This window comes from Trichomycterus rosablanca, chromosome 19 (genome assembly GCF_030014385.1).
Source record: "Trichomycterus rosablanca isolate fTriRos1 chromosome 19, fTriRos1.hap1, whole genome shotgun sequence".
Classification (NCBI taxonomy): domain Eukaryota; kingdom Metazoa; phylum Chordata; class Actinopteri; order Siluriformes; family Trichomycteridae; genus Trichomycterus; species Trichomycterus rosablanca.
The window spans coordinates 14,635,669-14,653,126 of NC_086006.1; the positions used below are offsets into that span (position 1 = coordinate 14,635,669).

A 17,458-nucleotide genomic window follows, 5' to 3' on the forward strand; every position below is an offset into this window, starting at 1 on the left:
GAACAAGACATGCCGTTTCAAACAGCATCAAACCATGCTGATAACGCCTCACTGGTGTCAGCTGCTTCTAGTAAGAGGAGTATGTTAAGTAGAAGGTCAGGGTCTGACTTGGGGAGCTCCTCGTCTTCATCTGCTCGCCTTAAGGCTGAAATGGAAAAGGCGGAATTGCAAGCAAAGGTCGTTGCACTGAAGCAAAGGCAAGAAATTGAAAGGCAAGAAAATGAGTTAAGGGCAAAAAAAGAACAACTAGAGCTACAGACTGCAATTGCTGCAACAGATGCAAAGCTGAAGGTACTGGATGAATTCGAGAATTATTCACTTGTGAGTTCTCAGCATGGTATGGACATTAAACCGACCCATGCAAATTCAGTGAAACATGAGCATGGTGCTGACCAGGTAGATGATCACAAATCAGTTAAAACACCACCTGCACGTGCATTAAGTGAGCTAATAGTGAAGCATCAAAAAATGTCTATGTTGCCTCCATTAGACATTCCCATCTTTAATGGTGATTCCCTTGACTACCATTTATTTGTCAGAGCATTTGAGCATGGAGTTGAGGCGCGTACTGATAGCTCTAAAGACCGTTTGTATTACTTAGAGCAGTTTACACGTGGACAGCCGAGAGAGTTAGTTAAAAGCTGCATTCGCATGAATCCAGATGCAGGTTTTCGCAAAGCAAAAGAACTGCTCAAGGAACATTTCGGCAATGATTACAAGATTTCTGTGGCTTACATGGACAAGGCATTGAGCTGGGCCCCTATTAAGGCAGAAGATGGAGATTCCTTATATGCCTTTTCACTGTTTTTAACTGCATGCTGTAACACAATGTCAGATGTGAATTATATGGAAGAAATGGATAATGCAGCCAATCTTAAAGCCATTGTAGCAAAGCTTCCATACAAGCTACGTGAAAAATGGAGGAATAATGCATGTAGTATTCAGGATCGGTACAGCAGAAGAGTGAAATTTAAGGATTTAGTAGATTTCATTAATAAACAAGTAAAGATCACCATGCACCCTGTCTTTGGTGACATAAAGGATAGCCCAATAACAAAGGCTCAAACAGATCAAAGGACACAGAAAAAAGGCATAATAAACAAGTGCAAAACCCTTGCATGATGAACAGAAAGACAGTGTAAACAGCACTGAAGCACCAGTGAAGACATGCCTGTTTTGTAAAGAAGAGCACAGCATCAACTCATGCAAAAACTTAAAGATTAAGCCACACAAAGAAAAAATACAATTCCTACAGAGCAAAGGGTTGTGTTTTGGATGCTTAAAGCATGGTCATTTAAGTAAGGACTGTAAGAACAAGTTGAGCTGTCAAGTGTGCTCATTAACACATCCTACTGTGCTGCATATTAATAAGAAAGACGCAGTAAATGACCCACAACAAAAAACTGACCATGACGAGAAGCAAACAGTTACTAGTCTATTTGTCAGTGCTGACCCTGAAAGCAAAAGAGGGCTTAATGGGGCCGGTGAAGATTAGTGCATGCTCACAATTGTTCCTGTACGTGTCAAATCAAAGAAAGGTGACAAAATTGTGGAAACCTATGCGTTTCTGGATGCAGGAAGTTCCTCATCCTTTTGCACTGAGGAACTGATGAAAGAGCTGAGGCTCAGTGGAAGAAAGACTGACATACTACTGAAAACCATGAATGATGAGAAGCCTGTGAGCACATATGTGGTGTCCGGTCTAGAAGTTGGTAGTTTGACAGATAATCAGTTTATCAGGCTTCCAGATGTATTCACACAAAGAGTGATACCTGTAGGTAAAGAGAACATACCACAAAAGAAGGATTTAGAAAGGTGGGCTTATCTAAGAGGGGTCTATCTCCCACAAATAGAAGCGAATGTTGGGCTGCTTATTGGAGCAAATGTACCCACGGCGATGGAGCCATGGGAAGTTATAAGCAGTATTAATGGTGGGCCATTTGCCGTACGAACAAAACTTGGATGGACCGTCAATGGACCACTTAAGGAAAATAGCGGCAAACAAAATAAGGCAATGGTAAATCGTATAACTGTGACTAGGTTAGAAGATTTGTGGCTTCAGCAGTTTAAGATTGATTTCCCTGAGAGTGAGAAATACGAACAAGTAGAGATGTCCAGGGAGGACCATTAGTTTATGGACATGGTTATGGAATCAGCCAAGCTCATTGATGGACATTATAAAATTTGCCTACCTCTGAAGAACAACAAGGTAAACATGCCAAACAACCGTAAAATTGCTGAACAACGAGCTCTCAGTTTGCAGAGAAAATTTCAAAGAAACTCGAACTTCCAGCAAGAATACACTGCCTTTATGAATGACTTAATTGTAAAAGGTTATGCAGTGCAGCTGTCTGACAAAGAACTGGAACGCAACGATGGACGGATATGGTATATTCCTCACCATGGCGTATATCATCCAGTAAAACAGAAGTTGAGAGTTGTGTTTGACTGTGCTGCCTCCTATCAGGGCATATCACTGAATGAGCAGTTATTGCAGGGTCCGGACTTAACCAGCAGCCTTATTGGCGTGATCACAAGGTTCAGACAAGATTCTGTGGCTGTCATGGCAGATGTGGAGGCCATGTTCCACCAGGTCAAAGTACATGAAGATGACTCTGATCTCCTTAGATTTATCTGGTGGGCAGGAGGTGACTGTAGCAAGAGTTTGACTGAACACAAAATGACTGTACATCTATTTGGTGCTGCATCTTCCCCGAGTTGTGCCAGCTTTGCATTGAGAAAGTGTGCCGAGGATCACTGTGAACAGTTTAAGAGTGAAGTGACTGAGATGGTGTTATGCAATTTTTACGTAGATGACTGCCTCAAGTCCATGCCATCAGAGGAAGCTGCCATATCACTTTGTCAAGATTTAATGGATCTCTGTGCTAAAGGAGGTTTCCATCTCACCAAATGGGTGAGCAATAGTCGAAAGGTGCTTGATTCCCTCCCACAGTGTGAACTGGCAAGTGAGATAAAGAATCTTGATCTAGATCAGGATAAGTTACCTACAGAGAGAGCTTTAGGAGTAAACTGGTGCGTTGAATCAGACACTTTCATGTTTAAGATTACAGTTAGGGAACGTCCGCTCACAAAAAGAGGATTGTTGTCGGTCACTAGTTCAGTTTATGACCCATTAGGAATATTGTCACCTGTGGTCCTGCAAGCAAAAATGGTTTTGCAAGACATCTGTAGGTTAAAGATTGGATGGGATGACGAACTGCCAGAAAACATTAAACAGAGGTGGTCTAAATGGCTTGATGGACTTTCTCAGTTAGAGAATTTTAATATGGAAAGATGCATTAAACCAAAGGGGTTTGGACAGCATACATTTGCTCAGTTGCATCATTTTGCAGATGCTAGCGAATATGCTTATGGCACTGTTAGCTATCTTCTTCTGCGAAACAAGGACAATCAAGTGCATTGTGCCTTTATGATGGGAAAATCCAGGGTGGCACCTTTACGACAGCCAACCATACCACGAATGGAGTTGACTGCTGCTACAGTCATGGTCAAAATGGACAGTTTGCTGAAAAGAGAGCTGCAACTGAATCTCACTGACTCAATCTTCTGGACAGATAGTACCGTTGTACTCAAGTATCTTGAAAGCGAGAAAGCACGTTTTAAAACTTTTGTGGCCAATCGAGTTTCGACCATTCTAAAAGACTCCAAGGTGGAACAGTGGAGATATGTTGGCACCAACGAGAATCCATCTGACTGCGCCTCCAGAGGGCTGGAAAACCTGGATTTCTGGTCCCAATTTTCTCTATGGCCCATTGGAACACTGGCCACAAAAACCAGATAGCAATGAAGAACCCATGCTTGACCATCTGGAGATCAGGAGAGTGGCAGTGAATTATACACATTTGGTGGAAAATGAAATAGGTGTCAAGCAGCTAATCAACCACTACTCTTCATGGTCAAAATTAAAAAGAGTTACAGCATGGTTCCTAAAGCTGAGATCACTGCTAATAACTCTGTGTCGGAAAAGAAAAGAATTGTTCACTGTTTCCAAAGCAAACAACTTGAATGAAGTCCAACAGGCTCAGTGTGTAAAAGGTGAGATGGATAATTTCAAATCAAGCTTTAAAATGACATGCCTTTCAGTGGAAGAGCTTAAAGAAGCAGAGACTGAGATCATCAAACATTGCCAGAAAGAGAAGTTCTCTGATGAGATTTCAACTCTTAGCAAGGGTCAGTACGTGAATCGTAGGAGCCATCTATACAAGCTCAACCCTGTGCTTCAAGATGGAGTATTACGTGTTGGTGGAAGACTTAGTCGTGCATCAATGCCGGAGGAACATAAGCACCCTGTGATTTTGCCTAAGGGCTTGCATATTGTCAGTCTGATAATCAGAAAGATTCATGAAGATATCGGACATGGAGGAAGAAATCACATCCTCTCCATATTGAGACAGAAATACTGGGTTCCCAGTGCTATTACAGCCATTAGAAAGGTTCTCAGCAAATGTGTGATCTGTCGTCGTCTGCATGGAGCCATAGGTAAACAGAATATGGCAGATCTTCCCCTAGATAGAGTGGTCTCAGATGATCCACCTTTCTCCAAAGTCGGAATTGATTATTTTGGACCATTTGAGGTGAAACGTGGAAGAAGTCTGGTTAAAAGATATGGTGTACTTTTTACTTGTATGACCATTCGTGCAGTACACATCGAAGTTGCGTCATCATTAGACACAGATTCATGTATTAACGCCATCCGCTGTTTCATAGCACGAAGAGGACAAGTGAAGGAATTTCGTTCTGACAATGGGACAAACTTCATAGGAGCAGAGCGGGAACTAAAGAAAGCCATTGCTGAATGGAACATTGCAAAGATTAATCATCACTGCATGCAACGTGGAATTAAGTGGACATTCAACCCTCCTACAGGTTCACATCATGGTGGGGTCTGGGAGCGTTTAATTAGATCTGTAAGGAAGGTGCTAAATTCAACTGTGCAAGAACAAGTTCTTGATGAAGAAAATCTCCATACATTCTTCTGTGAAGCAGAATCTATCCTTAACAGTCGGCCCATCACAAAGGCTTCTAGTGACCTAAATGACCTTGAGGCACTAACTCCTAATCACCTTCTACTCATGAAGACCAAGCCGTTGCTGCCACCAGGACTATTTGACAAGGATGATTGTTACTCACGTCGTAGATGGAAGCAGCTCCAATATACAGTATGTCCAATCTGTTTTGGAAAAGATGGACTAAAGAATATTTACCTCAACTTCAGGAACGACAAAAGTGGTCTACCATAACAAGGAACTTTGTAGAGGGAGATATTGTTCTTCTTGTGGACGATTGTGCACCTAGAAACTCTTGGATTATGGGGAAAGTGATTAAGGTGATTTCTGACAAGAAAGGTCTTGTGAGGCGAGTGCACATCAAGACAAAAACTAACATCTTAGACAGGCCTATTACAAAGGTCTGCCTTCTTCTGGAAGCAGAATGAGCCAGTGCTGAGGACTGAGCTCCAACGATGAGCCATGTACTGGTGACCTCTGGCTCTAATTTGTTTTTTGTTTTTTTTGTTTCTTAGTTCCAACTGCAAAGAACTGAAAGTGCACTTAGCACTCCCATTCTGTGACTTTGAGATTTATAAACAATTTACACTTTGTGAATTATTGTTAGTTGTGGAATAGTAAAAAGTTGGTAATTGTTCTCATTTAGCCTAGAGAACAATTAGGGGCCGGTAATGTAGGTGCCAAAATGCCCCTAGATAATTTAATAATTTAACTTTTTTATGTTTAGGTTATATTCATATGTGGATATTGTTTGTATTGGAATAATTTTGTTATTGCTGAATTTGGAAGTCCATATTTGTTTATATTAATCTCTGTTATTTTCTCATGTTTAAGTGATAGCTGTCACTTTAAGAGCTACTGTCATATTTGCTATGCTGGGTGCTAGCGCGCAGGTTGATTTATGATGATTTATGATGGAGCCAAACGGTTTTCTGACCGTGTCTGGTAATTTAGATTAATTCGTTGTAATAATTAGACGCTGTAGCTGAAGTACGTGCATTTTTAAGTTATTTTATATGTTTATAGTTAAATAAAATTCAACATATAAAGAAAAGTGCAGTCTTTTTTGCTTTTTTTGGGGATCGAGTGGACTAGATATTAGGGAACACGCGTCAGCCAGAGGTCTCCGCATCATCTTAAAACTTTTACGAACTTTGGATCAACACCTAATAAACAAACAAACAAACCCGTTAATCTACACTTAATCACTCACAATAACAAAGTCAAAAACGCTAATTAAAAATCTAATCTCTTATTAACAAGATTATTCAAAGCATTTATTTAGTGCTTTGTAGAAGCCGCTCCGCAATAATTATAGTTGCAGATGTTCTTGAATACATCTGTACCAGCCTGGATTTGAGCAGTTAGAATTGCAGTTGGATGGCATCTTTGAACTGTGGAATCCCCCCCTCTTGCTTGATATAACACGTCAATTGCTCAACAATCCAGGGTCTTAGTTTTTGTATATTACTCTTTATAGAATGTTTCTAGACTGGCCAGTCAAGCACCTCCACTCTTGTACTACAAAACAATACCCATAAGCATTACTGAAGCCTTCACAGATGTCCAAGTTAACACTACACCATACCATGACAGACGCTGGCTTTCGAACATTGTGCTGTTAACTACTGGGATAGTCCGTTTTTTCTTTGGTCCAGAGAATACAACATCCATTATTGCCAAAATGTTTTGTAATGGGCCTTGTATTTTTCAGCAGTAGCATTATTAGAGTTAACAGATTTGTATAGCATTCCTTTGTATTAATTACTAGGGAAGAAATGGAAAACATTTAATTAAAGTCTGTGATTATGTTCTCTTGTTTCAGATGAAAACAAGACTGATGGGGGACGCCGCGGTCGAGGAGGAGCCTCTGCTCCTGGAGCAGAAAAGGACAGGCGCAAGGAGACAGACAGGTTAGTCTCTCTGAATAACCATTAGGAGTTCCAGTTCATTTAATTATATAAAACATTAGCAGAGGACTAGAATTTTTTTCATCACAAGTTGCTTATGAAATCAATACTTTTTAGTTCCTATTGGCTCCATACTAAATATGTTAGAGGAAATTTTGCCCCATTGAAAAAAATCGAAATCTTTGTCTTTAAGCTAAAAAAGGCAAGAGTTCTTAGTATTACTTGGTGGGGAAAAAAGGAAAAACTAGAATAACGGTGTTTTAAAAAATTACCAGCCCCCTAATCTGAAACTTTTAATTAAATTAAATTGCGACAAGACGTACAGTGGATATACAGTGTATCACAAAAGTGAGTACACCCCTCACATTTCTGCAAATATTTTATTATATCTTTTCATGGGACAACACTATAGACATGAAACTTGGATATAACTTAGAGTAGTCAGTGTACAACTTGTATAGCAGTGTAGATTTACAGTTTTCGAAGGGAGGGGATCATGCTCTGTTTCAGAATGTCACAGTACATGTTGGAATTCATGTTTCCCTCAATGAACTGCAGCTCCCCAGTGCCAGCAACACTCATGCAGCCCAAGACCATGATGCTACCACCACCATGCTTGACTGTAGGCAAGATACAGTTGTCTTGGTACTTCTCACCAGGGCGCCGCCACACATGCTGGACACCATCTGAGCCAAACAAGTTTATCTTGGTCTCGTCAGACCACAGGGCATTCCCGTAATCCATGTTCTTGGACTGCTTGTCTTCAGCAAACTGTTTGCGGGCTTTCTTGTGCGTCAGCTTCCTTCTGGGATGATGACCATGCAGACCGAGTTGATGCAGTGAGCGGCGTATGGTCTGAGCACTGACAGGCTGACCTCCCACGTCTTCAACCTCTGCAGCAATGCTGGCAGCACTCATGTGTCTATTTTTTAAAGCCAACCTCTGGATATGACGCCGAACACGTGGACTCAACTTCTTTGGTCGACCCTGGCGAAGCCTGTTCCGAGTGGAACCTGTCCTGGAAAACTGCTGTATGACCTTGGCCACCATGCTGTAGCTCAGTTTCAGGGTGTTAGCAATCTTCTTATAGCCCAGGCCATCTTTGTGGAGAGCAACAATTCTATTTCTCACATCCTCAGAGAGTTCTTTGCCATGAGGTGCCATGTTGAATATCCAGTGGCCAGTATGAGAGAATTGTACCCAAAACACCAAATTTAACAGCCCTGCTCCGGAGGGACAACGACACATTTGGGCACAATTTGGACATGTTCACTGTGGGGTGTACTCACTTATGTTGCCAGCTATTTAGACATTAATGGCTGTGTGTTGAGTTATTTTCAGAAGACAGTAAATCTACACTGCTATACAAGCTGTACACTGACTACTCTAAGTTATATCCAAGTTTCATGTCTATAGTGTTGTCCCATGAAAAGATATAATGAAATATTTGCAGAAATGTGAGGGGTGTACTCACTTTTGTGATACACTGTAAAAAGCTACACACCATTGTTAAATCACCAGTTTTTTGATGCAAAAAATTGAAACCAAGATAAATAATTTCAGAACCTTTTTACCTTTGGTGTGACCTGTACTCTGTACTATTTAATAAAAAAACAAACTGAAATCATATAGGGCGGAAACAAAAATAAAATACTTACTATAAAGTGGTTGCATAAATATGAACACTCTTAAACTAACTATTTTGTTGAAGCACCTTTTAAATTTATGAACTGTTTAAAATTGCCTTCACCTTGACTAAAGTCCCAGTTCCAGCCAAAGAAAAACAAACCCAAAGCATAATGCTGCACAGTATTGTATTTGCGGCAAACATACCTTTTGGAATTATGGCCAGAAAGTTCCACCTTGGTCTCATCGGACTAGAACACATTTTTCCCCACATGCTTTTGGAGGACTTGATGTAGGTTTATGCAAAATAAATAAATAGCTGGGGTTGAATGTTTTTCTCACCACCCTACCCTACAGCCCAGACAAATGAAGAATGCTAGAGATTGTTGTCACATGTAGGACACAAACAGCACTTGAAAGAAATTCCTGCAGGTTCTTTATGTTACTGTAGGCCTGTGCAGCCTCCTGAATTAGCTTTTAGTCTTTCCATCAGTTTTGGAGGGACCACCAGTTATTGGTAATGTGCTATATTTTATTTACTAGATGACCTTTTTGAGCTTTTTGAGGATCATATTTTTATTATAAGATGCAACTAAATAAATGTATAGGCAGCTAAATGTAATGTAGATGCAACCAAATGAATACAATCCTACTAGAACAGCTGAACTAGATATCTGGTTAAGCAGAGTTACTTTAATTGATGGCAGGTGTTACTGACTACTATTTAACAAGTGTTTGAATGTGATTGGTTAATTCTGAACAGAGCCACATTCCCAATTATAAGAGGGTGTGCACACTTGTGATTATAGGTCACATTAAGGGTGGAAATAAATCTAAAACAATTAATCTTAATCCCATTTTAAAAGTGGTGTGTAGACTAAATTACTAAATTTGGCACTCTGGTCAAATTTGGCATCTGGACAGAAACGGTCCTGGTCAGAGAGGTAAGAAAGAACCCTCTGGTCACTCTAAAAGGGCTCCAGTGCAGAGATTGTGGAACCAGTTGGATTGTCAACTATCTCGGCATCACTCCATATGAGGAGCTGACAAATAAGTTCATATTTTTAGGTAAGCAAAATCCAGCCCCTCTTAACATGGCTATTCAGACCAAACCAACCATTTCAATTTAAAGCTATGTATCAAACTTTTTTTCATTGATTTGACAAAATTCTGCTACAGTAGAGTGCATTCAGACCCCTTGACTTTGTGTTGTGGATATAATTGCTTTTTTCCCTATCACTAAGAGTGAGATTATGTTTTAAAAGTGTAGCTTAAAACGGCTTTTTTTAATTCATTAAAATCAAAAACTGAAATCTCTTATTTTCAATAGTACTTACAGCCTTTGTTGTGCCACTTCAAATTGTGGTTACTTGCATCATGTTTGCTTCAATCAAGATCTGGCGCCTGAATTAATTTGAATTGACTGACAGTTTGGAAAACACACACAGGACAAAAAACAAGACATGAAGTTTGGGGAACTCTCTGTGCTTCTCTGTGATCCATTTGTGGCAGGGATTTCAAACAATATCCAAGATTCAGAGTGTTTCCAGACCCACGGTGGTGGAGAGATGGGAGAACCTATGGGACAAACATGACTGCATGATCAAAGTCACTGTTGAGTAAAAGGCATATGACAGGCCTCTTGGAGTTTGTTAAACAGAATGCAAAGGACTCTTGCAACATGAGTTTTTTTCAAACATTTAAACATAACTGTTAGACATTTTCCCAAATTTAGTTTTTATTCAGTAGTATTTTCTGAACATGACATGGTCATTGATAGCTATTACCATGGTTCCTTTTTTACAGTTTGTTTTTGAACACTATTTATGCATATTGCTCCTAACACCTATCTAGATGCAACATCTGGTTGAATGCAAAATTAAATCTGTATATACATTTTGATAAAAATCTGTATTTTGGCACCTAGTAAATCAGGGCATAAGTGTAGGCCAAAATTTTTGCCAAAGATTGTTACCTACAGTGCTTTTTGTCTGTTATACGTTGCTTGTAGAAAGGACGTCAGAAAAGACAGAGAACTTAGACCAGCATCAGAGCCAAAGAAATATGAGGAACCTCCCAGTCCTGTGAGTGAGCTAAGACTTTTTTTTAGGTGTGACTCTCTGCCCCATTACTTACCTATAAGTTTAAACCTGTCTTTGTCCCAATATTTTTAAAAGGATAAAGTCTGAATACAGTTCTTCTGCATTTTGTTTATTCAGATAGTTTAAATACTAATATACTGTATAGTTTGTCATTTTAATTTATATTTTCTTTTAAAATTAGTACACAGTATTGAATGGCCCTGATCTTGGATTCCTCAGATGACAATGCATTAAAAACTTACATGCTTGAGTGCTATCACATGCACTGCAAATACTTCATGGATTCCATACATGAACAACATTCAGAAACACTGCAGCAATCTCCAGAGTGCGCAGTGAGCTCTGGACTCAGCTCATGTAAGATGAGGGAATAACGTGCTGTGGTCCACCCTGGAATTAAGAAATGATGTGTGTTTTTGGCAGAAATAGAAAATCCCAATTGTTACCAACACAAAGTATTAAAAAAAAGAGTCTGAAATGACATTTGTTAGTGCCAAAGGCATGAGCAACTTGCAGATCCTATTATTAATATCTTATCTTAAACTTGCAAATAATATTATATATATTATTAATAATAATAATAATTCTATCATTATTTAATCCATTAATAGTGTTTATGAGAATGCTATTATTGGTTATAACTAATCTTCTCTTTTTTTCTGGCAGAAATTCAACTCAGTAAGTAAATACGCAGCTTTATTAATGGACGGCGAGCCAGAAGACAACGCTGAGGACAATAGAAAATAAGAGGCAAATAAGGTTTAAAATAAATTATGAATTATTTCTCCAGCTTGATTTCCATGCAAGAGCTTAGCTCTGCTCCCATAAAGCAAAACCTGGAGACGTTCAAGGAAACACCTACTTTTGGACTGACATGAATATAAACGTGAGAAAAGTACTTGACTCTTTTCGTTTTTAAAGTAATAGGGTAAATGGAAAGTTGGTTAAGATCATTATAACCAATAAAATGGGGTTTAAAATAAAAGAAAATCTGACCCCGATGTTGCAGCTGCTCCAGTTCATATTGCTCATGCGTTTCTAGTTCGATTTACTAAAAGCAGAGAGTGCTGTGAGGTAGGTTCCTATGAAAGGTAAGTGTCTGAATGCTTTTTAGGAACTGCACTTTGTTTTTAGATACATTTACAACATCTGCTTAATCAGATGCATTTTGACTCAGGATATTAACTCATTATTATGGGATGTATGTAAGGGCTAACCTAACAACTGAGAAGCAGAAAGTAAACACCACAGAAATCCAAGTATTTAAACCTCTGTCATGTCAGTGTTTGTTTGGAAGGTTTTCATTTTGCATACTTATACATAGACCTATGGTAAGGTTTATCAAGCACCATCAGAACAAACATTTTATATCAAAATTATGACCAGCTTAAAAAAAAAAACTCCCATTGCTAAGTGTCTTTTACAGTGCTGTAATCGATTGCTTTTTACATCAACTAGTAAAGTTTTTGTGCATTTAAATTAAAAGTTGGGCAGTCCTGATGATTATACTTTACAGTGTATTCCTGAAGCATAAAAAGTTTCTGGGGAAATCAAGTGGGACATTTATGTGGAATGTGTTAAACACCATTACATGGACATTTGAACATCACGTCAACATCTAAAGTACCGTGTCAACATTCAAGGCCACTATTAGATTTGTTGTTTTAGCAATTCTTTATTAGACTACAACCAGAAAGTTGCAGTATTAAAAAGAATCTGAAAAAAAAAATTTGAAAAAAAAAAAAAAAAAAAACAGTTCCTGTAGACTAAAATGGCAAGTATTTGGTGTGATCTCCCCTTGCGCTTGAGCAACAGCAGAAACCTATTGGTCCTATATTTTGTGCAAGACATGCTTGAGCATGACATACACTTGCTGTATGAGTTTAATTAATTGGAAGCTTGCTAATATGTACAAGTGATCTTCAAAAAGTTTCCGCACTTTTATATTTTGGTTGGAAACAGTTAGGGTGGGAGGAGTAATTGGTCGTGTCTGAGAGAGCTTATAGTCTGGATTTAGCGCCATCTGATTTCCAACTTTTTGGACCACTCAAAGCTTTAAGGGGAAGAAGATTTTCATGTGATGATGATGTGAAAGCAGCGGTGCATCCATGGCTACACGCTCAACCAAAAACACTTTTTGCTGATGGCATTAAAAAGTTGGTACAATGCTGGAAAAAATGCATTGAAAGGTGACTGTAGAAATTCTTAATGAATAGAGTTTTAAAAAGTAAAAAAAAAAAAAAAAAAACCTTTTAAAGAACCCTTGTATGAGACAAACTTTCAATCACATTCCATTCAAAATGCCAAAGATCACAAAATTTTACAGACATGAAATCATAATTTAGCATCAGCAAGAATACTCGAAGGAAACTCTGCAAACAAACTGTATACTCAAGTTGTGTTATTCAAGCTGAAAATTGAAGAATCAAGAGAAGTCAAGGACAAATAAAAACTGAAAGGCCAAGAACAATTTCAAAATATGATGAGAGGTTTTTTAGAGTTTCTTCTTTAAAAGACCAGAAGTCCAGCTAGGACCCGGCAGCTTCTTCTAGATGCCAAGTTGACCCTTTTATAGTCCAAAGGAGCTTGATCAGAAATTGTCTTTTTGGGAATGTCACAAAGACTGGAATGAAGATCGGTGGAAAAGAGTGGTATGGAGTGACAAATCCAAGTTTTGAATTTTTGGGTCCAATCATTGACAATACACAGAATGAGAATGCGGCCTTCAGCGAAACATGGTGAAGGGTCTGTCCTGATTTGGTGCTGCATTTCTTCCAGTGGTGTTGGAGATATTGTCCGAATTGATGGGATCATTTACATTTTCAGTATTTAGCAGATGCTTTTATCCAAAGCGACTTACAGTACTGTGACAGTATATTGTCTAAGCAATTAAGGCTTAAGGGCCTTGCTCAAGAGCCCAACAGTGGCAATCTGGCAGAAGTGGGGCTTGAACCAGCAACCTTTGGATTACTAGTCCAGTACCTTAACCACTAGGCTACAACTGCCCAAGAATGCTGAAAAGCACAGGCAGCTTTCAATTTATTGTGCCATTTCTTCTAGTAAGCGCCTGATTGGGAATTGTTTTATTTTGCATCTTCATAATGATCACACTGCTAATGCAGTAAAATCATATTTGGAGAGGAAAAACAGCTGATAAAACACTGACAGTCATGGACTGGCCTCCAGACCTCAATATTATAGAGGCAGCTTTAATGTTTCATTTAACCCTTATTGAAACTAAGCCCAAACATCAAAAACAGACTTGGGTAATTACACTTTCTTTACCAGGGCAGGTAGTGTTCTGGTATTCATCAAACTGCAGTCCGTCTACAATGATAAAGCTTGATCATCATGGTAGAAAACACATTTGCTCCAGTGTTGGTGTTCTTTACGCTGCTTTAGCCGCTGCTTGGATTTGTCCAAGGGGATCTTTTGCAGTGTGTCTGCTTTGACTTGGCTACCCTCTTCCCATTGTATGAACTTGTATGGCCTACTGACTTGTACAGTAACTGCAGTTACAGTTGAGAACATCTCTAGTAAGAAAGAAGTATGAGAAACTGGCTTGTCAGAAAGTTGGCATGTAACAGTGCCACTGTTTGTCTATGAAAATTGCTCGGGTGAATGCTTTTAATTTAATTTAATGCACCTGTTAGAAAAGGGTATGGCTGGGTTAGCAGAAGCCACAAATTATATTGATTTTACTTTTGAACTGCAGGCAAATATTATACTGATAGTATTATAATACAGTGGTACCTAGTGAACTCGACGTTCCCTAAACTTGAAATCTTCTAAACTCAACACCTTTCATAGAGAAATTTGTACCTTTAAACTCAATGTTTCCCTTAAACTCGGAAGTTTTTGCGACTGCTGCTTTGCTCAGCACTTCAAAGTGGGAATATGCGTTTGTGTGAAATAACCGCCAGATTCATTTTGAAAGCGTCTGTATGTATCTGTGTTTAGCTGTATTTTCCTCCTGTTTCACTTTTAAACTTGTGTTACAGCTCAGGGTTCTGAGAAATTGTAAGAATCAGCTTTTCAGAGAGAGTCTAAAACGTTTATCATTTAAAAAAGCTTAACGTAATTTCATGGATTAAATGAACGACATAGGAACAGTAAACCTCTCTTAATTATTACTGCTTATAAGTTCTCTCCACTAATGAAATTCCTCACTAGTTGTTATAGTACAATAAGTCACCTTAAGCTTTGTTTAAGTTAAGCGTTGTTCATATGCCCTGAGTCGCTTGTATCGCGTCATATCGAACAGTTTGTCTCATTAAAGGAGCTTTAAAAAGTTCAGCAGCAAACTGAGCATCAAAAGTTCGATCAGGTAAACTTTGAGCACCACTCATGTGAATGCGCCCTTACTGAACTCCAAGAACTAGTTGATGTTGAGTTTCAAGGTACCACTGTAATGGTTTAACTGGAAGAAACCAGAGGTGTGTTTCATCGTGTGTTTCTGGAAAAGTGTTGTTTCGAGTGTTATGTTTAAAGAGCTCTGTCATACAGTGTTGCGGCACTTTAAGGTCAGAGATCATTCACAGTTCAGACTACGCTGTGGCTTGCAGATGTGGTTGAAAGTAACATGATTTGTGGCACTTTAAGGCCACGCTAGCATAAACATCCAAGTGTAAACACTCATGCATAATGGTTTGAGCCCGGAGGGAGATTCCATGCTATTTGGAATCTCGTATTCCCATGAAAACAAGCAGACTTGAATGTACTTTTTCATGGGAATGCTGGGAGTTTGTAATCATCAGATTGTGTGAAAGTTCGTAAAGAGGCCAAATTCAACCCAAATTAATGCGAGAAATTTACAGTTCACCCTCTGGTCACAGAGCACCACAACATAAAGATGGCCAACAGTTGACTGATTCCACTTCAATCAAGTTCACTGATTATTCCTCTTGGTTTGACATGCTCCTTTGAGAAGATATTCTTCAGCTTCTTTCTGAGCAACTTCATTTTTGCTTCCTCATCTGTGACCTTGGCTCTGCAGCTAAAGAATTTGACTTTTACCCCCAGGCTGCTGGGTCTCATACATAAGAGGCCAGGCTCTGGAACCTGATCGCTGCTCTTCATACTGCAGCCTGTGATAGAAAGCAGGCGGGGTCATCAGATGCAGCCCTAAAACCAGGAACCCAGTGTTCTGTACACTGAACATCTGCGTATGCATTGCCCAGCAACCCTGAAATTTTCCCAGCCTTTTCCAGCTGAGATCCTAAGAGCGTTTAAATATAGAGATCTATCCAAATCTTTGTTTTTTCTTTGGTTATTTTGGGTGCATAAATAGGCACCAGCAAGCCTTTGATTTTGATCCTAGTGAGTCACTTATTTTAGTTATTTTACCCTTTAAATCACTATATTAGCCTGACACAGGAGGTGGCTGGTAGCATCCCTTCATTTGTCCTGATACAAAATTAATATCTTACCATCTAACATTTGTTTTCTTAGTCACACAACAGGACTTTTGTTTGTTTCCAGGTTTGAACTGTGGGGGTTTGTTTATTTTTCTGGCAGTCAAGTCTGGTTTCACAGGTTTAAGGTGGCGCCTTTTGCCAAATTCCCCAAAAACCACCACATTAAATCCCTCTTCACAGTGGGGGCTGGTGGTCTTGTTTTTACCACAGACTGCTGATTTTAAGCAGATGACTTCCTGTTAACATGCATTGTGCTGCTTTTGGCATAAATTAGCCTTGTAAAATGGCTGTAAACATTATTTATTTTTTGGGACTTTTCATGTGATTCTGTCTCTGGAGTGGCACAACAATGAAGCATATCCTTATCCAAAATCACAGGTTTGAATTCTAATGTTCTAATTGATCCATGATGGGTAGACTCTGTATCCCCAAGCTATCAGAAAAACACTGAACACCCATGGAAAATAAGTTGAGGCTCTTCCATGGACAAAATGCTAGTGTTGTTGCTAGAGTTGGCGATGGGCCCTGGAAACTGGCATGCATGTTGATAATCAAATTAGATAAGAATGAGGATAGTTTATCGTGGTGTTGATACTTCTTCATTGTGCAGACGTCACTGGCTTCACATTGTGCAGTAACAAAACTGTGCTGTTGAAACCCTCTGTTAAACTATAATTGGATTTAATACCACATTCCTCCTGTTTTGTCCCATTCATAATCACTGCTCAAGTTTTCCTGTTGATAAATGAAACAAGTGGTCTAAAAGGTTACAATTATGTGTTTCTCGTGTCTTGCACACATCCTGATCTGGGCACTATTTTTAACCCAACAAGCTGTAGATTAGAGTCTTATTTAAAGATCTAACCAAACCTTGGACAATCCCAGAGCATTGCATTATGTGCTAAGTGACCACTGAGTTAGGTGGAGACTGTGTGGTAAGTAGCAAAATAACTTTGTTTAGCCATTGTGGGCATTTAGATCACGATATGGTGTAAACAACAGGTTAGAGGCTTACAGTCATAGCTAGTGGTGTGTGGCTGTCCACTACAGCTTATGTTATGTATGTATGTATTAATATAGTATGGCTGTTGCCTACTTTATTATCCTATTTGAACCATTTTAGTCTTTACATTGTTTCTTTAGACAAGTGAATACAGGGCAATTTCAAAAAGCCTCTTCCTTCACAGTAATTGGTTAAAAAATCTTAACTGATTTTAATTGGCTGCTGATTTTAAAAGACACGCGCTGCAACCAGAGCTGGATTTCGAAGGAGCGTCGTTTCGAATCCAGCTCTGCCTTCACGGTCGAGGCTGGGCGGCTATGGACAACGATTGGCCGGTTGTCCGGGTGGGGGGCGGGACTTGAGACCGTAGGGG

At 39.2% G+C, this 17,458-nt stretch overlaps 1 protein-coding gene across 2 annotated transcripts in view; it reads left to right on the top strand.

Moving 5' to 3' along the window:
• eif4ba (eukaryotic translation initiation factor 4Ba) overlaps window positions 1–11,563 on the top strand; it is a 40,335-nt gene extending 28,772 nt beyond the window's left edge. The window contains exons 13-15 of one of the 2 annotated variants that reach the window (XM_063015114.1): window positions 6,853–6,940; window positions 10,575–10,647; window positions 11,332–11,563. In XM_063015114.1, the coding sequence (XP_062871184.1) occupies window positions 6,853–6,940; window positions 10,575–10,647; window positions 11,332–11,412 (242 nt within the window). In that variant the 3' untranslated portion in view covers window positions 11,413–11,563. The remainder of the gene's footprint in view (window positions 1–6,852; window positions 6,941–10,574; window positions 10,648–11,331) is intronic. The other variant, XM_063015115.1, reaches the window with a different exon arrangement.
• Window positions 11,564–17,458: the final 5,895 nt, after the last annotated feature.